Source organism: Gigantopelta aegis, chromosome 9 (genome assembly GCF_016097555.1).
Source record: "Gigantopelta aegis isolate Gae_Host chromosome 9, Gae_host_genome, whole genome shotgun sequence".
Classification (NCBI taxonomy): Eukaryota; Metazoa; Mollusca; class Gastropoda; order Neomphalida; family Peltospiridae; genus Gigantopelta; species Gigantopelta aegis.
Genome location: NC_054707.1, coordinates 79,559,611 through 79,581,926, shown reverse-complemented (window position 1 = coordinate 79,581,926; position 22,316 = coordinate 79,559,611). Strand labels below are relative to the sequence as shown.

Below are 22,316 nucleotides of genomic sequence, written 5' to 3'. Positions count from 1 at the left end.
CTCTCTCTCTCTCTCTCTCTCTCTCTCTCTCTCTCTATATATATATATATATATATATATATATATATATATATATCCCTCTCTCGCTTCCTTTCTCACTCTGTCTCTCTCTCTCTCTCTCATTTTTTTACTCTCACTCCACCCCAACCTGGCGCCCTACCCTAATCATTTTTGAAGTGTCACTCGCATCAATACTTATGTCGCCACCATTAATACTAATAGCATGAAGTACAATAGCGTCCTTTCGTTGTGAAAATGAAATACATCTGTAAAATAACTAAATCAAAGTAATTTTTTGATGATAATTTATACTTTGGTGGTGTGTTATTTCTGTCATCGGATTTGGCTTGGTACTCTGGTGCACAGCGTCGCACAATGAGTTGATACCCAGGATCGTACCTACTTGGGATGGGTAAGGAAGACACTGTCCTGTTTTAGTTTAAAAGTGTCATCTCTATCCATAGGCTTACGCGCCTCCAGTTTTGTTATTGTTGTTGGGGGGGGGGGGGGGGGGGGGGGGGGGGGGGGGGGGCAGGGGGCAGACTGGTTTTTGCCCGAATTAAGCGACAATGCCTGAACCTGGATAACAACATTAATTCATTTGATGGGAAGAAAACATGGGGAAAAGATATCAGCTTAGCATATTTTGCCCGAATATTTCTATCGTTTTATTTTCCAAATTTGATTATTTCCTCCAGCATCAGGGACGGGGGCAGTTGCCTGCACCCCTATCACGTACGCTTATGTCTCTATTCAGTTGGAAAAGACCTTATATTAATGTGTCTTTAATCTGTCTCCTTTTTCTAACAGCTCCAACCCCTGGTTATTTTCGGTTATGTATAGCCCTGGTACCGTTGTAGCCTTTGTTCGCAACTGGCTCTCCCCGTTGTACGACGTGTAATTCATAATATCACAAGCGACCCGCCAAAATAGTCTTCCAACTGAGAAGTGCAATTTCCGGAATAAAGTTCAATGTCTCCGACAAATGCAGCCTTGCACACTAACATTCTCCGACAACAATGGTTTTGCCAGAGGCCATCTGGCGTTAATCTTTTTTGTGTCACTCTTGTCTTTCGAGTGTTCTTAGTTTTTATTGGTTTTGTTTTTGTTCTTTTGTTTTGGAGTACAAATACATCAAAAATATTTCAAAAAGATTAGTTATTTTTAGTATAATTATTTTAACACCGCTAGCATTTTGAATTGCTGGGTTGTTTTTAACTGATTTGTGTTGCTGTTGTTTTGTTACAATCCTGGGGTTGATCCCTTTGTTGGGTTTTTTTTTTTTTTGGGGGGGGGGGGTGGTTTGTGTTTGTTTGGGTTTTTGGGGGGGGTGTTTGTTTTTTAAACCATGAAACGCTATGGTACATATAATATACAGCTCTAATTCTTGGAAAATACCTTGCTTCACGACTGGTACATCAAATGTTGTGCTATGTGCTCTTCTATCGATGAGAAAGTGCATTTAAAATACATTTGCTGCTTTTTAACAGAAGTAGAATATCTTAAACGAAATAGATTATTCATAAAATTAACATTACTGTTTTATTTATAAACAGAAATTGCTGTGTCTACAGCCGCTGCAATTAAGAAAATAACTTAAATAACTGCAATTAAGAAAAAACATGCCGTAGATTGAATATAGTCCACAGCAAAAATAAATGCCGTAGAGAATTAAAAATGCCATGCCACGGCAAATTCCATGTCATTGCCGATTGTCGGGAGCAATTGCAAGGCTCGGTCTTTATAGAGAGCAGATCTATATTGGTGCTGCATCGTAAGACTTTGTTCATCTGCCATTAACTGTAAAGTCTAATACCTCTTGTGAGCAGAAAATGTTCAGATGTCATTATACTGTAACCATTATGGCTGGTAACATTTTAGTGGACCGGCAAATTATAACATATGTTGATTTCCAGTGTCGCAGTGTAAAATTCAGAGATCACATGCTTCTAATGTGTAAGGGTTCCCTTCTGAGTGGTCTAATAATAATATGATTGTGACAGAATTGCAGGCGCATGGGCTTGATATTGTTCAAAGGTTGGTCTAGACTGTGGTCAGCGAGGATTTTAGGGAGTTTGGGTCAGGCCCCCTCTCCTGAAAATACATTTTTAAAAAAGAAACTTAACCTCTAATCCTTCTCTACACACGAGCCTGCATTGTGTTTTTATCATCTGTTACTAGTCTGTCTGCTTACATCATATGTTACTAGTATGTCTGCTTACATCATCTGTTACTAGTATGTCTGTTTACATCATCTGTTACTAGTCTGTCTGCTTACATCATCTGTTACTAGTCTTGTCTGCTTACATCATCTGTTACTAGTCTTGTCTGCTTACATCATCTGTTACTAGTCTGTCTGCTTACATCATCTGTTACTAGTCTGTCTGCTTACATCATCTGTTACTAGTCTGTTTACATCATCTGTTACTAGTCTGTCTGCTTACATCATCTGTTACTAGTCTGTCTGTTTACATCATATGTTACTAGTCTGTCTGTTTACATCATCTGTTACTAGTCTCTGTTGTAATTATCACTTTCTCTTTGTTACAGGCAGGATGTAAATTTCTCTCGTTTTTCCGCCTCTACTTCAAGAGCACCAACTATTTGTGGATGTTCTGTGAGGGTTTCTACCTTCACCGTCTCATCAGTAACGCTTTCAAACCTCCCAAGTCATTGAAATACATCTACCTGGGAGGCTGGGGTGAGTGCTATTTCATTCTAGCTCTTACTCAATGATTTTGCTAATGTTTTAATTATATTGTGACATTGTTGGTTGTTGTGTTTTACGTGTTGTGGTCAAAGTAAAAGTTAAAGTTGGTTTTGTTTAAGGACACCACAAGAAAGCATTGGTTTATTAATCATCCGTTATTGAATACCAAACATTTGATCAGTTTTAACTCGTGGTCTCAGAGGGAAAACGCTTCCTTTTACAAATGGAAATTTGCACTTTCCCACAGAGTATATGGTTCAATCACGATTGTAAAAGTGGAAATTCGTGGCAATAAACTGTCGAAAAAAACAAGTAACTTGGTATTATTATAGTATTGAATAAGTTTACCAAACAAAAAGGATTATGTCTTGTCTTGGCCTTTGGATGGTTAGGGACGTGGGGCTATACTGCACTCCTCGCTGTGGAATGTGATATAAAATGTCACACAAGTCAGCAGGGTGTACCTGTAAAAGGTCTGTCCTGTGTTTGCTGCCATTGTCAGATATCTCCGACCGACACAATTTTATAACGACTTAAATAACATGCATGCACTAAATACAGGTTATTGTTTGGAATATTAGTGTTTGGAATATCAGTGTAATAATTTCGTACGTACGAAAGAAAGAAATGTTTTATTTAACGACGCACTCAACACATTTTATTTACGGTTATATGGCGTCAGACATATGGTTAAGGACCACACAGATTTTGAGAGGAAACCCGCCGTCGCCACTACATGGACTACTCTTCCGATTAGCAGCAAGGGATCTTTTATTTGCGCTTCCCACAGGCAGGATAGCACAAACCATGGCCTTTGTTGAACCAGTTATGGATCACTGGTCGGTGCAAGTGGTTTACACCTACCCACTGAGCCTTGCGGAGCACTCACTCAGGGTTTGGAGTCGGTATTTGGATTAAAAATCCCATGCCTCGACTGAGATCCGCACCCAGTACTGTGCCACTACCAGTCGTATGGTTAGTGACACTCTGATGATTCGTATAGTGGTAGTACTCTTTTATAGTCGTCGCTGTACGAGCGCGCGTTGTGAAACACTCGTACAACGGTTGATAAACTCGGAAGATCGATCAAGTTAAGGAAGATTTTAATAGGTTATAAGTTACACATTTCACAAGGTATAGTTCAGTTCTTCTCTCAGTTCTCGTCACAGAGTTAACTGATAGGATGATCGTGGTTCGGGATAAAATGTTCACAGGAACTGCATCTGCCTCACGTTATCGTCGGATGTTTCAGTTTTACTTTTCGTCAGAAAGTATAACGACCGGCTGGGTCAACAAAGTAGCTAATTCTTGGATTGCCGTTGGCCGGAGCTTTTCGTGGTTGAGAAAAGACTGTCGATAGAGCTTGCTGACTCTTCTTTTAAACACTACTGGCACGAGGAAGGTATGCGGGTTATGCAGCGACATTGGTCGGTTGAGGCCGGATCTATCCGTCAACACAGTCGTACGCGGTCATCTCGCACCGTCCACAAATTTCATATATGAATTATAGACTGACCACCGCTGGCCCATCGCTGTTCCTTTAATGTCAGGAGAATTAGTTCGGAGATTTCTGGACTGACTTCCGCTGGCCATCGTCGTTCCTTTAATGTCAGGAGAAATTAGTTAGCTATCTGTTCCTTTAATGTGAGGGTATTGTGTTACAGTACCTACCAGCCTGTAGACCGATGGCCTGCCACGACGCCACCGAGGCTGTCGTACGTACGAATATATACTCTTAAAAAAAGTAGGGGAACTCTAATGATAATTTACAATTGCCAAAATTGTAAGGTATATTAGCTGTAGAGAATGGTTATATGATAATAGTGAATTAATTGGGCAAACATTACAATCGGTAGTTCAGTATTAGTAGGTTTTATGACCACCAAAGATCTTGAACGACGATTGGGGTCAGAAGTGAAATTTGAAAGTTGACGTTTTTTATCAGTAAATCGCAAATTCAAACTATAAAAATGTAAAAAAACAAAACAATAACAAGTGTATGATCAACAGAATGAAAAAGATTGACAGAAATAATGTTCCACAGTGATTAATGGACCTTCCTGGAAATTGTCAAAATCGAGAATGACACCCCACACACGTGAACGTTCTTTACTAGGATGTCTGTGGTCAAAACGTACGTTTTAATATTTCAGGTTCCCCTACTTTTTTTTGAAGAATATATATATATATATATATGTATGTATGTATGTATGTATGTATATATATATATTACTACTAGTCTTAGGTAATACAATACGTTTGACTTAGTACAAAGATTTGGACGATCAGCCTCTGATATTTTAAGCAGGAAAAGATATTTAATGTGTACTTATAGTCGTTAATGTGTACTTATAGTCGTTAAAAAGTCTCTGCTAGTCGACATCATCTTGAAAATAGCAACAAACGCAGTACATTCTAAGCGAGTATTATCCCCATTCACTGCTTCAGGTGTATTTGCTTCTCTGTCGATGGAACCTAAGTTACTTAATATCATATTTTAGAGAAATAAATATGTTTTAATTTCAACATTCTTTTCTGCAATAAATTAAATTATAGCATGCGATATAGCATTGGTGTGAGAAAGTCATATTGAAATACATATATTATATATTTAAATATTTTTAAGCGTTCATTATCTTTTATTTGTAGGTATTCCTCTGATTTATACAGCAATATACGGTATATTCCGCATAGTGTGGGCAAACGAAAGGTAAGTTGATGAAGTAATGATGATGATGATGATGATGATGATGATGATGATGATGATGGAAAATAATGGCGGTAGTGGTGGTGGTGAAACTAACTCGTTTAGAAATGTGAATATAATAATATGTACAGATGTATTATCTACTTTATATTTTGTGGACAATCAATTTGCTATTACGTAACCATGTGATTGTTTTAGCTGTACGAAAGTGTAATGAAAGTCTTAATTTCCGAAAGACACACAAACAGACAGACATACGAACAGAAGGATTTTGTTTAATGCTTGTTTAATTTTAATTTCCACAGCTGTTGGGCGAAGAGTTTTGGCAATTATGAGTGGATTATGTACATTCCCAATCTGATGTGCCTTGTTGTAAGTAGACTCATTTATTATTCTAATAAACAGGGGTGGAGGCAGGTGTTTCCTAAGGAGGGTGCAACTTATAACTTGCACTTCCAATATTCTAAAGTACCCCAACATGCATTATATATGTGCCATGTTCCTAGAAACACGTAGATTTTTGTTTTATATTCCTCCAATAAAAACAAATGTATGCATTCTAGGGCGCTTGGTAGTTCGGGCAGGCAGCACTACCCACCCCGGTATTTGCGCCTAGTCGAGTATTTCAATGTAACCAGTTATCAAAATAATTATGTCATATATTACATTTAAGAAGGCTTTCAATCATATCCCTACTTATATAATAGTTTGCAAAAACAATGTTAAAAATCGAATCAATAATATGTTGTCAAGGATTTTGATTAATTGAGGAATGTTTTCTTAATTTCAGATGAATTTATTTTTCTTATGCAATATTCTTCGGATTTTGTTAACACAACTACAGAGTCATCCGAACGAACCAAGTAACTTTAGGTGAGTGCATGTTTTTATTAAGTGAACATCTTGGTGTGTCGTAAACAAAACATCGTACATTTTATATGCGCCGATATTTGGAACAACCATTAACATTAATATGTGCAAAGAACACAAACATAGTGTCTCGCTTGAAATCGGAATATTTTTTATTTATAGTTATTTTAATATTATTTATACATGACTAGCTAGGAAGAACACAAACATATTTAACAAATAAACAAGTCAAATAATTTGAAATAAAGGTGTATTTTGAAACTTTCAAGTGTGACATTTCGGGGGGGGGGGGGGGGGGGGGCTTGGGGGGGGGGGGGGGGGGGGGGGGGGGGGGGGGGGGGGGGGGTAATATTTATTTGTGATAAACAGCTAAAAAGTAATGATAAATAATAATATTGTCATAATTAACTCGAGAATATCAAAACTCTAATGTACTGGACTGGGCGAAAACTGCTTTTCACAAGAATCATTGACTATAAAATGCATATATTCAGCACATATCTTCATAAATCGCAGCCAGTCTTTTATATATGGAGATGTAATTTAACTTGCAAATATGACGTCACATGTTAAGCTGTTCGTAGCCCTTATTATGTTATACTAATATTAATTTATAAATTGTAATAACAAAACTATATGGTTGTAATTTGTATGTATATGTAATTTAAGGTACACTCTTTACATTTCACAGCAACGATCAATAAATATTTTTGTCTAGTATTATGCAAATTTGAGACTTCCCCATTAATGTCTGATTGTCTATTAATTAACATAATTTATCTGCAGGCGAGCTCTGAAGGCGACGTTTGTACTGATACCGCTGTTTGGGGTCCAGCTGTTTGTGACGTTGTATCGAATACCCACGGGTACAGTCGGCGCCACGGAGTACGAGATGTTCACAGTGCTTGTTATTAACTCACAGGTGAGCAAGCGCTGCTTCAGGCTGGTGGGTACTGGGTTCGCACCACTGAACCGGCTTCAACCCAGAACGAGTTCGAATAGCTCAATGGGGGTGGGAAATTATTTTTAAACTATACATGATATAACCATAAGTAGTATTTATATAAACTTAATCAATAAATCAGTAATGCTGACATTTAAAGTAGGGTTTTTTCTTAGAAACAAAAATTAATGGTTTTTGACTAAATGAATTATAAAACTACAAATTTAATAATTGATAATGTTCTTGCATTTATTAATGTGTGCTATTTCCTTCATTTCAGGGATTTTTCGTTGCTTTAATATTTTGCTTTTTTAACGGAGAGGTAAGTATCACGATAATATATTTTTGTCAAATACGTTTTTTATTATTTAATTTCATTTTTGGTATACCCGCTACTTAGCGTTCTATGTGCTGGCTGCCTCTGTTTTAAAATATCATTAGCGCTTCAGGTTTGCAGACTACAGCAACCATTTAGCTTTCATTGTAGTCGTTCAGGCTTACCTTACCAATAAAATCATCGTATACGCATATTTCATCAGGGTTGTCCTATAATATTTTACCAGTTTTTTCTCAAAATATTTCGCCATTTTATCTCTAAAGGTATGTGCTTCGTATTTCCATGAGTTAAAGTGTGTATGCTACTTAGCTTTAGCGATCAATAGTACTTTATGTTGCTGCTAGTGCTATATCTACAATGTATATTTTAAAATAAAAGACGCAGTAATAAGGCTTAAATGTCTGTACTATTTTTTGTAAATACATTAGCGCTAAGCACCAGATATGTTTTCGCCGTGTCGTTTTCGATGAAATGCTGCAAAGTGTTTAGAGAACACGTTTTGTCCTGTGGTTGTACCAGCTGTCCCCCCCCCCCCCTTCCCTCCTCCCCAATATCGGCAATCACCTCTTTTTCCAACTCCCGTATATTGTGTGCATTATTAGCTATTGTGGTTAGGCATCGTTTAGAACCGCCTTTCAAAACCCGAACATGTAGTGCATAACATAATATAATAATTATATTAACAATAGGATTTAAAAACAAAAATGTTTAATTCGTAAATTATTGCTAAATTTTGATAATTTAAGAAATGCAATTTTAATAGAAATAAGAACATTTATTTATGAAAATCCATAATCTTAACAATGTAGTGTATAACATAATATAATAATTATAATAAAAATTAAAATAGGATTTACAAAATTGTAGTAGGGTGGGGGATGGGATATAGAGATGGAGTCGTAGTTCTTCGAAATGAAATTCTACTCTCGTTAGTCCACCAGCTCAGTTTACTAGTTATCCTATAATGACGATTGGTCACCTTTTATACTAAAAACAATATATTATAATATATTTATATAGTTTGTATGTAGTAGTTACAGCAGCCTACGTTTTTCAGGAACCTGATGATCAGTGATAAATCGGTTTCACATTTAAATACCTGTGACGTAAAAGTATTTCGTTAGCTTTGATGTGTGCAAACCTGAATTTGCTATTTTTCTTATTTTGGTTTTTGTATTTTTGCACTTATTTATATATATATATATATATATATATATTTATATATAAACTCTTGGTGTCTTTTTCTTTTGTGGCATTTAAGTGTAAAATAAGTTTTTAATTCATAGCAGTATCTCTTCTTATTAAATTAATTAATTATTTCCATAAATAGTGTTTATATTTAATCAATTATTGTATTAATTATGGTGATCACAAGAATTAGTTCGTTAATTGTAATTTTGCTGACTATAGTTATGATTGGTTCATTAATGGTAATGTCAGTACCGTCCCCAGAGGGGAACAATGCAATAGATAGTTCTTAATGAATTATAACGTTTAATTAAAAAATGGTTGACTGCAGGTCGCTCTCCTATACCTAGTTAAGGAGCTTTTTGCACCAAACGAACGCGAATGTTATTGTGAATGCGAACGAATCTATAGGTGAAGAATGGGTCATGTTGATTTTAGGATCACCTTCTGAAGGTTACATCGTAGACTGGGTTTGATTATAGCTACAAATGACTGTTCGTGTTAGTATAGTTGATATTAACATTAATATTTCAGGTTCCCTTACTTTTTGTGAAGAGTATATAATAATTCCAAGCTATATGTTTTCTTCAACAGTTTCTTGCCATCAATTTCCAATTAACAGTCGTTAAATATATTCCGTGACTTGGGTGCATCAATATATTATGAACCCTACACTCTGTGGGATGGTGCATATAATAGATCCCTTGCTGCTAATGGAAATATGTAGCGGGTTTCCTTTCTAAGACTATATGTCAAAATTATCAAATAGTTGACATCCATTAGCCGATGATTAATATATCAATGTGCTCTAGTGGTGTCGTTAAACGAAACAAATTTTATCTTATTTGGGGTGGACCAAGCTGCTACCCTTGGGAAACACCTCGTTTTATCTTTCAGTCTCTCGCTAAAAACATTGAGATCCATGGTTGTGTTTCACGGATTACTATAAATATATATTTAGCAAGTTTAGCATTATTCATCGTGTTCTTAGGTATATTATAATGCATTAGGTTTTTGTGAAATGTGTGTTTTTGGCTTCTTCCGAGCTTGCAGTTTCTCGTGAAACCCTTACATAATGTTTGTCCATATAAAATCCATTTGTATACATGTCGTTCGTGTTGTATCAAATACAGAATGTAAAGAGTTGTAGAAAGAAAATATTCACAATCAAATCTAAACCAACAACGTCGGTAATAGTATGTTTTTTCTACACCAGGTCTTCATTTATGCATTTACCTTAGTTGAACACCCAATAGCCGAAGTATGTTTCGTGCTAGGGTGTCGTTAGACAGTCATTCATTCATTTATTCTACACACGGTCGGTACTAGTATGATTTTCTAGTCTTAGGGACAAACAGACAAAGCAACTAAAAACTGGAATGTCCTAAAAAAAATTAAAAGACAATTTCACCCAACAAACATAACTCTGGATTTTGTGTTTCAAATATAAACGTCTTGTTCTTCTTCTTGTTCTTGGTCTATCTGATTCTCTGTAGCTGTCTGTCGACGCGTTACTCTAACATGGAATTTCTCGAATATACCCTTACAGGTTCTAGGTGTACTTCGAGACAGCTTGAAGAATCAAGAATTTCATTATAACAAAAGTACGTGTTCGCCAGTCTAGATGGTAGACCCCCACTTTGGCTTCTTATAGACACAGGCAGCATGTGTTTGTGTGTCTGGCTCCATGGTTACAGGTTATTTAGCATCTGCATGGCTTCTATGGATGTTTGACTAAGATTGCTGGTGACTCCTTTTTGACGTGATATTTGTGCATCCCAAGACCAATCCTACAATTTGACCGCATCTTACCGCAGCTGGTGTTCCTCTAACGCGTTATCGTCGATAGCTTTGCAAGTTCGTGGTCGTCTACTCTAATGCTAATTGATTATTTCTAAGTCATCAATGGAAATCTTATTTGAGCTTTATGAAAGTTAAAAATATTGGTAGAAGTGCAAAAAGGTGTTCAAAGATATACAAAAGCCACAGTTCATTTTACTTCTGTCATATATAACGTCTTGATAATACAATCTTATACAATATGTTATGGTGTAATAGAACAAGCGCTTAAAATATCAAACAACCGAAGTCTTATGTTTTCACATGGAATTGAAACAATTAAGTAATAAAATAGCCAATCTCTTTTTCAGATATATTTCACATATGGATATCGCAATTAGTTTATATTCTGCTCAGACTAATTTATGTTCTAATTACAACAGTTAATTCTGTATATTATATTTAAAAAACATACGTGTGTCTCTTTCCGTGTATTAAAAAATAACTTACCTGTGTCTCTTTTCAGTATTATTCATTATCTAGTGTTTTAAGAGTGATTCATGAGAGCATGCTGCCATGCTTCATGTTCCATTCGACGTGTACGCTTATGGTGTGGCCAATGACATTAATTAAAGGGTTAATTAACTAATTCAAACCAGTTGTCTGTAACTTATTATCTAATGTGAATTCTGAACTAACACATTTATTTTTTTAAATTTAAAGTGTTTAATATTCCGATAGTAATAATATCAGCTAATATAACGACCCAAAACTCTCTTTTTTGTATTTAAAATACGTAATTTGAAGCATAATATCAGTTATAAAGGAAATAAAAACGTGTTAACCAACCCAAAATATTATTTTGTATGTGTAGTCCTTAATGTGAAGCACAGTAATAACAAGTATCAACCTCATTAACCATCTGTAAATGTTGCACACAACGTAACAATTTCATACATCAGTTTGAATGAAGTTTTCGTAGTCATACTGTGATAATTCAGACCGTTGTATTGTAGATACCTGTGTGCTTCTGTTACCTAATTGCAGAGTGCAATGACATACACGTTTGCGTAAACCTTGTGATCACTTCACAGCCTTGTCAAAATATCTCTTGAACTGTCCTGTGTGAATGGGCTAATATATTTCTCTCTATAATCCTGTGGAAAGTTCAGCATGAACTGTCTCCGGGTAATCAACCTATGTGAATTCGTCGCCCTTCACATCCCACCCCTGCTGTTTTGTCTGTTGATGATTGTGTGGTTCTCACTTGTGTTTTACCGTAAATACATACATTTTATATATATATATACGTACATCCATGAATCAACCATCCAGCCAGACATGCATGCAGGCAGAGACAGACGTACACGTATGTATACATTATATAACACATAGCAATACTTCAATTGACGTATCTACAGATTACACTTAAAGGGACACACCCTAGTTTTTAAACATTAACACATATTTTTAACTATTATAACCATTTTTGATAACTTAAATCATGCTTTATTTAGATTTTATTGTTTAGATTATCAATTTCCGTACATTCGAAGTGTTTTTGGTCATCCTGATGTTTTTGATATATTAAAATGCATTTCTTATATTTTTAAAAACGCACTCGCGTCTGAGAAGTAACAGCTATGGAGTCAAGTTTTAGTCTATTTTTAGAGGGTGTTTAACCATTTCAAAGTCACAGACTAATGTTTCACTCAACTGTAACTTTATCCAAATGTGTTACAGATTTGTAGATTAACTAAACTTAGTGTTAATTTTCATGGGTTGAAACTAGGGTATGTCCCTTTAATATGCAAACCAGAAACAAATTAAGGGTAAAAGTCACTTAGACGAACGTTGACTGACATCCATATTTAGAACTTTGGGAGATATATTCCTACTAGAACCTTGTCCGACACAAATGTCTAGTACTATAATAGTCTTGTTTAGTCCATACCTTTGCTTGCAAATCATAGTCCGGTTTGTATATGGACAGTTTCATTCAGTCCAGATATTAGGTTTGAACAAACTTTAATAATCTCCTTCAGACCAGACCATTGCTTGAAGCTAAGATTCTTGTATGGACATTGTTTGAAGCAAATAACTTGCTTGAATAAATAGCTTTAAAATAATAATATACAGTTAGTGATTTCCTTCAGACTAAAATCGTGTTAGAAAAACGAAAAGTTTAGTTCTGTGGGTAGTTTTACGTAGACTCAATCTTTTTTAATGTGTTATAGAATGCATATATAATATTCTTTGTGCAATATACGTGGCAGTCCTCTTTGTGGCGGTGCAAGAGGGGTGAAATCTCCAGTAAAGGATCTCCTGGGGGGGGGGGGGGCTGTCCTCATATACAGGCGGAACTAGAGAGAGATTCAACCGCTAATATTTTGTTAAATACTCATTCGACTCTGCATTGTGTAGAAATACGGCCCTGATAATGTATTATGGTTTTGTCGTTCAGATTCGAAAGTTTTATTGTAGCTGAAATAAAATACTGAGTGTGTCTGATAGTAAATTTAGAGGAACGGATCTACAAATTAATGAGAAAGCAAGTTAATATAAAAATTGGTACCCTTTATTGGATCGCACCAGTCATGTTAACGGATGTTTGAATCATCATAAAATAGTCATTTAGGATCACACTGGCCCGAATGCCATTCCGTTTGCTTTCCGAATAGGAATTTGGGTGTTCGGGGAGCGAACGGATCATATTCGGGAAGCATTCGGTGTGTTCTAGGAGCATACTGGCTGTTCGGCTCCGTACGGATGCATACGGAACGGCATTCGGTAGCTCCAAAAATTTGTTGTGCATGTTCAAAATAATTTTCATCGACCATCCGAATGTGGCGTCCATGTGTATTCGGAAAGTATTCGGGAAGCATTCTAGGAGCATACGGCATGTACGGAAAACGTTCGGGAAGCATGCGTCTAGTTCTTGGTGCATTCGGAATGAAAATTTGGAGGTGATGGGTTCCGTATGCTTTCCTAACACCCCGAATGGACCTAGAACATGACGAATGCTTTCCGAACGTTTTCAGTATCCTTTCCCGATTTTTTTTCATTTATGCCGCCGAATGTATAACGAATAGCCAGAACCCTTCCAGTATTCTTTCAGAACATTTTCCGAACTGCTCGTACACTTCCAGAATGCACAGTATGTTCCGTATGCTTTCCGAACACCCAGAATGGACATAGAACATGACGAACCCTTTCCGAACCCTTGCGGGAAAGCATGCGGAAAGAGTTCGGTCCATTCTAGGTCGATTCGCCGTGTTCTGAAAGCATTCGGAAAGCATACGGAAAGCGTTCGGAAAGGAAACCTTTCGAAGTCAACATGCGGGAAGTATTCGGTCTATTCTGAAAGCATTCTGAAACCATACTGAAAACATTCGGAAAACAAACGGAAAGCATTCGGTGATACATTGGGGAAAACACATTCGGAGGGACATTCGGCCAGTTTAAAAAATCACACCACTTTCGTATACGGAAAACAAACGGAAGCTCATTCGGGCCAGTGTGATCGCCCCATAATTAATTATTTATAGCGAGATTTCGATTTGAACGAAGTTATATTCACGTTAAGTATTTTAAGCGTTTTAAGATTTTTTTATGAATTGATCACTATTTTGTTTAATTTTAATAATGAATGTTACACAACCGGTATAGAGATGTTGTTGAAGAGACAATTAATTTATGTTATCAAACAATGAATATATTTGCATACTAATATACAATTAACTTATATTTGGGATTTTTTGTGTTTGTTTCGTTAACACATTATTTTTATTATTTGCATCTGATTTGCTTAGCTATGATTATTTAACATATTTAGTTTAACAATTAGTTTAGAAAATACGGTCAGCACTAGTACTGACGTAACAATCTATCAGTTGCTAGAGCTGTTTGAACTTGTACGAACCAGTTTAAACCAATTTCAACTTATGTACATCTGCACCTGCTCTCTTTAGTGCATTGCTTTGCTTGTGCTCGGTTGCATGCTGACTTCCTCGCAAGTAATACATTCACAAAGATCTGTAGCTTTTTAATGGCTAAAATGTGTGGCATGTGTTATTAAAATTCATTCATTTCAGGATGTATATGTTAATTAAAACTACAATATCAAACGAATGAAGGAATAATTTGAAAATCGCTCTTTAAACGATAAGCCTTTTTGAGGTGTTGATATTTTGTTACGTAACCATCATATAACTTAACGATTGCAGCGAAGGATATGAAATAATGGCGTTTACCGAGGATACGAATAATACGGAAGATCCATTCTAGTTAAATGGTTGTTTTTCAATATATCTGCTACTGCAGCTTTAAGGGAGTTGTTTGTTTTTTTACACCAGATAAAGATTTTTGAAGCAAAAATTGAAATAAAGTAACCTGGGGATCCTTACTTAACTTCACCAGTGGAGCATGATATGCTTACTTTTTGCAAATACCTGATATCATCACTGTTTGTACAGAGATTCACGAATGCATGCCATGACACCTGTATACATTCCTTTGAGCTTTATTTTGTGCACGTTTGAGTTTTCTCAGCTAGTCTTGAGAGTATCAATTCACCTACGGGTCGTGCAGGAGGGATGAAACATCCTGTTACGGATGTCCTATGGAGTGGCGGTTCTCATAAAGACGAGCACCTGACAGTGGATCAAGGACGCAGTCACGGCATTACCTAACATCCTTTCGACTCTGCCTTGTACAAAGATACAATTTTGTTATGGGAATACCGTTTTGTCGTTCAGATTAATAGGGGTTTTTTTTGTGGTTCGTGTAATTTCTGAAAGTGGTCTCAAGGTTTAAAACGTGAATCTGTTCTTAAACTACGTGAGCGTTTGGAATTGATGTTTTTCATTCGAGTCCATAATCGAAACATTTTATAAGCAACTTGAACATTTTAATGTACGTCGATTATTCATTCAAAAACATTATGGCATTTTGCATGATGAAGTTATTACCACTGTATAAAACCCACGTGAATTATAAACAATGTTAGCAACACACATACTGTGTTATTGTGCATTCATACGATTTTGACCACCACACTTTCGAACAGAGTTAAAATTTTGAATGCAATATTGATTTTATAGTTATGATATAAAGTTTCAAATGTTTTAAGATCATTGTTTTACAAAATGTCAATTGTCCTTGTGTTTAAATCGATCATTGTTAATGTTCCCTGGTAAATGTTTATGTTCAGTATGGTCATTGATAGTAATCTCTATGTTTTGTATGACCAGGTACCTGTTTTGTGTTACAAGGTCATCTCTCGGTCATTGTCAGTAATGTTTCTTTTCTTATAACACTCTTTATGTTTCATATCATATTTGTTAGCAAATGTTAGTAATGGTCAATGTTTATGTTACCAGATCAGCGTTCTGCCATCGATTGTAACTGTAGTTTTCCTACGAGTCATTAATAGTAACTGCATTTGAAACGGCAATTGTAAGAAATTGTCTGTATTTCTTATCATAGTTGTTAGCAAAATGTCGATGATAGTTTGTAAATAAATGTATGATATTTATGTTACACGTTAATAGCGATTGTATTTGCTATGGAAGTTGTTAGCAAATGTCGATGATAGTTGTTATTAACTGTCTATGTTTTACTGTATTATACTTATGTTACGCATTAACAATAAGTGTATTTGTTACTCTAGTTTGTTAGTAATTGTCTATGTTTTTGTGTTTCCCGGGTCATGACAGTTGTTAGTAATTGTCTATGTTTTTGTATTTGCCGGGTCATGGCAGTTGTTAGTAATTGTCTATGTTTTTGTGTTTGCCAGGTCATGGCAGTTGTTAGTAATTGTCTATGTTTTTGTGTTTGCCGGGTCATGGCAGTTGTTAGTAATTGTCTATGTTTTTGTGTTTACCAGGTCATCTCTCAGTTACAAAGAACGTGCACCCGACTGAGACTAATACGCTCGTTAGTCGACAGTCAACGGGGCCAAACCACGCTGACGAGCTTTAGCGTCACACAGACGGCCCACCGCGACGAGAACGGCACCTACGTGTACAGTGACAGCCCCTACTCTAGTCCGGTGATGTCGGCCAAGAAGAAGAAGAGTGACAGCATCGAGATGTACGACACCAAGTACGGCTACAGCCAGGTTTCTCCCTCGAACATCGACGACAACAATGAGTGCGCTAACCTGTAGAGAGTGTCACGTCAGTGTCTGGTCGTTTCCTCTCAGTCGTGAAATCGTGGGAGTGGCAGTCCTCCTGAAACCAATGTAGGGAGGGCATCGTTCTGTAGGAGTGGCAGTCCTTTCTGAATCAACGTAGGAGACATGTATTGTTCTAGGGAGTGGCAGTCCTCTTTATACCAATGTAGGAGATTCTGCTGCGAGTGGCAGTCCAATGTAGGAGAGGTATTGTTCTAGAGAGGGCAGTCCTCCTTAAACCAATGTAGGAGGTTCTCCTTGGAGTGGCAGTCCTATTTAAACCAAAGTAGGAAAGATATATTGTTTTGGGAAGAGGAACTCCCTTGTAAAGACAATATAGATGTTCTGTTCTAGGCAGTAGCAGTCCACCTAAAACAATATAGGGAGGGTGTATTGTCCTGGAAAGTGGGGGTCCTTTTAAAGACGGTATAGGAGACATGTATTGTTCATAGTGTGGCAGTCCTCCTAAAGACAATACAGGAAGGATGTTATGTTTTGCGAAGTGGAATTTCTTTTTAAAGACAATATATAAGAGATGTATTGTTTTGGGGTGGCAGTCTTCCTAAAGACAATATAAGAAGGGTGTATTGTACTGGGAAGTGGAAGTCCTTTAATGACAATATAGGAAATGGCATGGAGTATCCTTCTGGGGAGTGGCAGTCATAAAGACGTAAGTAGGAAGAATGTATCGCCTTGAGGAGGAGTGGCTGTCCTCCTATAGAACATGCGTCTAACACGGACTCGTGGAAGCACACCATTATGACATTGTCATCGCTTGGACTATTTTAAGTTGTATACAAATACAAAATGAATTTGTTCATTGATTTGTCGTTCACATTTGCCTGATCCAGTCTGTAGATGGTTTGTCACAATGCCCCCAAGACATGTCATCCCAAACATGAGATCTACTCAGTGCTAAACTGTGGGTGTTGGTTACGTGGATCACAGTATACGTACATATACTTCCCCAGGTGCAGTGTCTTCTGTGAACGTTTTAACATTTCATTTTCATTTTGTTTTGTTGTTGTTGTTGTTGTTTGTTTGTTGGGGTTGTTTTGTTGGGGGTTTATGAGGGTGAGAAGTTTGGTGGGTCTTTTTTATCTTTCTGTTTTTTCTTCTTCTTTTTCATTTGTTTGTTTTGTTTTGTATTTTTGTTGTTTTTATGGGTGGTTTAATTGTTTGGGGGGGTAGGGGGTTGAGGGGTTATTGTTTGTTTTGTTTTGTATTTTTGTTGTTTTTATGGGTGGTTTAATTGTTTGGGGGGTAGGGGGTTGAGGGGTTATTGTTTGTTTTGTTTTGTATTTTTGTTGTTTTTATGGGTGGTTTAATTGTTTGGGGGGTAGGGGGTTGAGGGGTTATTGTTTGTTTTGTTTTGTATTTTTGTTGTTTTTATGGGTGGTTTAATTCTTTGGGGGGTTGAGGGGTTATTGTTTGTTTTGATTTGTTTCGTCTCATACTTGATGCACAATATACTGACTCCCCAAGTTTGATGTTCACTGTGAAAGATCTAACTTGTACTGTGTTACTCGATGCACAATATATTGAACTTACAAACGGTTGAATGAATGAATGAATGAATAAAATAATAAATGAATGAACGAATGACATACAGGAGTGTTGTAGCATGTTAAAACCACTGTACACAGAGTTTATCCTGAAAACGTGCGTTGTTCTCTTCAAAACGAGGATAGAGTTGGCGTTTGTTGTGAAATTGATGTATTTATCTTGACATTCGTGGTGTTCATCAAACGGATTTTGTTACTTTGTAAGACGATGGTAATGTATGTGAAGTTTATCATCAAACTGATTTTAGTTGTTACCTTGTAAGACGATGGTAATGTATGTGAAGTTTATCATTAAAACTGATTTTATTTGTTACCTTGTAAGACGATGGTAATGTATGTGAAGTTTATCATCAAACTGTGTGTATCTGTTACTCAGTAAAATTGTGATTACTGTATATACTTTCAGTTTGTCGTTAAAATAGGTTTGTTATTTTGTAACTCTGCATTTATCGTAACAATGGGTGTGTGTATTCGTTGGTTTGTAAGACGAGGCAAGAACAATGGATATCAACCTAAAGTTGACTAAACAGACGGCAACCAGCAGTGCTGTGGCCAAATGATATGGCAAAGGTGACCTACAATGATATGGCAAAGGTGACCTACAATGATATGGCAAAGGTGACCTACAATGATATGGTAAAGGTGACCTACAATGATATTTGTCTCATTATTGGGCATTTACTGCGATGGTTTTGCCGTTGCAAGTTGTTCTTAATTCCAAGGCCTGACGTTTGTGTTTTGTGCCTAGCGATTTAAACAGAGGAAAGGCATATTTCATTATTAATATCTCAGCACATTTTGATGTCTCAGAATATATGGTTATTAATGGTATTTAAATTTTTTGTTTAATCATCGGCCGTTGGATGTCAAACACTTGGTAAGCTTGACATATGGTCTTAGAAAACCCGCTACATTTTTTTCCATTAGTAGCAAGGGATCTTTCATATGCATCATCTCACAAACAGGATAGCACATACCACGACCTTTGATATATCAGTTTTAGGGCACTGGCTGGAACGAGAAATAGCCCAATTGGCCACCGACGGTGATCGATCCTAGATTTGGCGATGGTTTTACCACTGGGCTACGTCCAGCCCCATTCATAGTATTTGGTCAAGCAGATAAAAAACAGAGTTAGGAGGGAACCCACTGCCGTCACGCATACTATTCTTTCTGCAAAGAAGTATGGGATCTTATGTATGCAGTGTTTCATAGACAGGACAACATATACCATGGTATTTGAATGATCAGTCGCAAAGCCCTGGTTGGAACGGGAAAAACCATGTCCACTGAGCTACTCAGTGTAGTTGGTTTGTGCACAATATTATTTGTAGCGTCTATTTATAGTTACCGTTGCATTCATTTTGGTTGAAATATGTTGAGACATATTATTCAATTTTGAGTTTTATAACCTCAAGGTCATTTCGTAAAATAATTGTCATAAAATCGTTCTTTGCAAAAAAAAAAAAAAAATTAAATAAAGCTGAACATTAACTTCTTTATTAGTAATATTAAAAATTAACATGTCATCTGTTAAAGGGACATTCCTGAGTTTGCTACATTGTAAGATGTTTCCGAATAATAAAATATTTTTACGATTAAACATACATATTAAATATATTTTCTTGTTTAGAATATCAGTGTCTGTATATTTAATGTGTTTCTGGTCGTCTTAATATTTGTAAGAAGTCCAAACTGGATTTTGTCTTCAAATAGTTTCGTACGTACGAAATACAAAACATATTTTAGGAAATAAAATGAAATTTAATCAAGTAAAAATATTAGAACGATCAGAAACACGTTTAATATACAGCCACTAATATTTTATGCAGAAAAATATTTTTGATCTATAATTAAAATCGTTAAAATGTCTCTGTTAGTCGATAACATCTTAAAAATTGCAGCAAACTCCGGAATGTCCCTTAAAGAACAAAGCCTTCACAAAGGAAATTAAACAGTAAAACAAATGTGTATAATACAGGTAAAACCACCGATATAAAGCTCATCACCACTTAACTATAAACAGCATAATTGACAATGTTTATATTTATATATTAACTATATACAACAATATGTTCCTATAACCAGTGTTCAGTTCAGTTGTAACACAAAGCTCATACAAAAATGGAATACATTTAAACTATTTGGTATATTTGTAATATAAAACACACACAAATCGAATAGTAGGTATACCTTCCAAGTATACAAAATAAAATATTTCCCATAAACATAGTATATAAGGATTTTCTTTGTAATTTACTTTCCAATATGTAAAGGAACTCGACACAACTGCAATGCATACAACATACATACTAGTCTTACATACTGTATTTCAAAGGTGTTGTTTTATTTTGTAATAAAAAGCTTATCTACACAAATGGAATATAATTATAATATTTGTATAAGATATCATATTTCATCTACGGCATGTACGATAAGAAACATATGTTTTGCTTACACATTAATCACAATACAGCTGGGAAATATACTATTGTACATGGTAAACAATACAAAATACGTTTTATCTGCGCTACAAGATTCGTCAACGTAGCTTTTCTAAAACTGATTTATTCGGCGTCCGTCCGCCAACTTTCTTTGAAGTCTCTCATCTCCTACAGATTTGATTGGATAGTCCTGACTTTGTACAGTCGTTGTCATGGGTAGTGTACATAAGCCATCAGAGGTGGAGTTTTAAAAAATAAAATACCTTTTAAAAATGAAATTTCAATATCCTAGTTTTGATTGTTCTAAACCTTTTTTCGATGGGAAAGTATCCACAAAATGATAGACATTTTTTGTAAAGTTGTATATTAACATTTTTAATAATTAAAAATATTAAAAAAGTGAAGATAAACACGGGTTTTGATTGAATAATTCTTGAAGGTATTCCCTGCGGACAGTGTCTACAAGCTAATGAAGACAGGTGCCTGTTCAACAAACAGCGTTACGTCTTTGAAATGTACCATCCCTTTGAAATGTAGGGGTTTTAAGTTGATAACGACGCTTGTTGAGGCCCATTTTGTAATAAACGACCCATTTTGTAATATGTACCCATTTTGTAATAAAAAACGACCCATTTTGTAATATGTACCCATTTTGTAACAAAAAACGACCCATTCTGTAATAAACGTAGGTACCCATTTTGTAATAAAATCGGACCCATTTTGTAATAATAAATAGGTGCCCATTTTGTAATAAAAAAAATGCCCATTCTGTAATAAAGGCTTAAAACGTCAGATTACAACATAGGTGTAGGCCTTTGTTTAATATATACAAAGTGAAATAATATTAAACTTTGTGTTTAGATTTATTTCGATGGTCGATGGTTCGCCTGGGATACGAAATTTCTAACGCTAACCCTATAAATATACATTGTTTTCTTGTTCCAACCAGTGCTATTCGGTTGGGGTATGAAGAACCAAGTATGTTCTACAGCTGTGTATCAAAAATAGTAGCTTGTGTGGATAGTCTGTATCATAATTATCGGAACAGCAACAGCTGATTAAAATACTTTGTGATGTTAAAGAAGCATACATTAAAGATTTAATTAATATTGATAAGTGTATTAGTTTGGCATAAAAATTATAAGTTAAGGCACTCTCTTGTCTAAAAGCATACTAGTTGTCACTTTTTCTTTTATACTGTTTGTGAATGTAATACTTTTATGCATGTAGGTAATTTTTTATTTTATATATTTCATTGTATTATTACCTAACATGAAAACCAAAAGCGTGTAATTGATGAATATAATAATTGAATTCTCTTGTGCGTTTATACATACTGTGTATATATGCTGTGCTGATAAGCTTACTAATATGGAGAATAGTGGTACTTTCGGTGATCATATCACCCTGCAGCGAGCTGCGCAATTGTTCTTTGTGAACATTTTAATATTTTCTAGTCTCGGACCTCATGCAACAACCTTACTATCTCCCTCAACTCATTTTAATCCAGCATTGCCAACACTCGTTCTTGGTCATATTGCTGAAGGTCACGGGGAACATTACGTCAGTTTAAATAATTCAGCCGAAATAGTTCATGA

General features: G+C 35.8%; 1 protein-coding gene across 1 annotated transcript in view; it reads left to right on the top strand.

The window, feature by feature from the left end:
- The window catches only part of LOC121381779 (calcitonin gene-related peptide type 1 receptor-like), a 42,649-nt gene extending 24,861 nt beyond the window's left edge, over positions 1 to 17,788 (top strand). Inside the window, exons 6-12 of the mRNA XM_041511132.1 lie at positions 2,551 to 2,701; positions 5,360 to 5,420; positions 5,723 to 5,789; positions 6,208 to 6,290; positions 7,074 to 7,209; positions 7,511 to 7,552; positions 16,422 to 17,788. Coding sequence (XP_041367066.1) covers positions 2,551 to 2,701; positions 5,360 to 5,420; positions 5,723 to 5,789; positions 6,208 to 6,290; positions 7,074 to 7,209; positions 7,511 to 7,552; positions 16,422 to 16,703 — 822 coding nt within the window. The 3' untranslated portion in view covers positions 16,704 to 17,788. The remainder of the gene's footprint in view (positions 1 to 2,550; positions 2,702 to 5,359; positions 5,421 to 5,722; positions 5,790 to 6,207; positions 6,291 to 7,073; positions 7,210 to 7,510; positions 7,553 to 16,421) is intronic.
- The last annotated feature ends 4,528 nt before the right edge of the window (positions 17,789 to 22,316 follow it).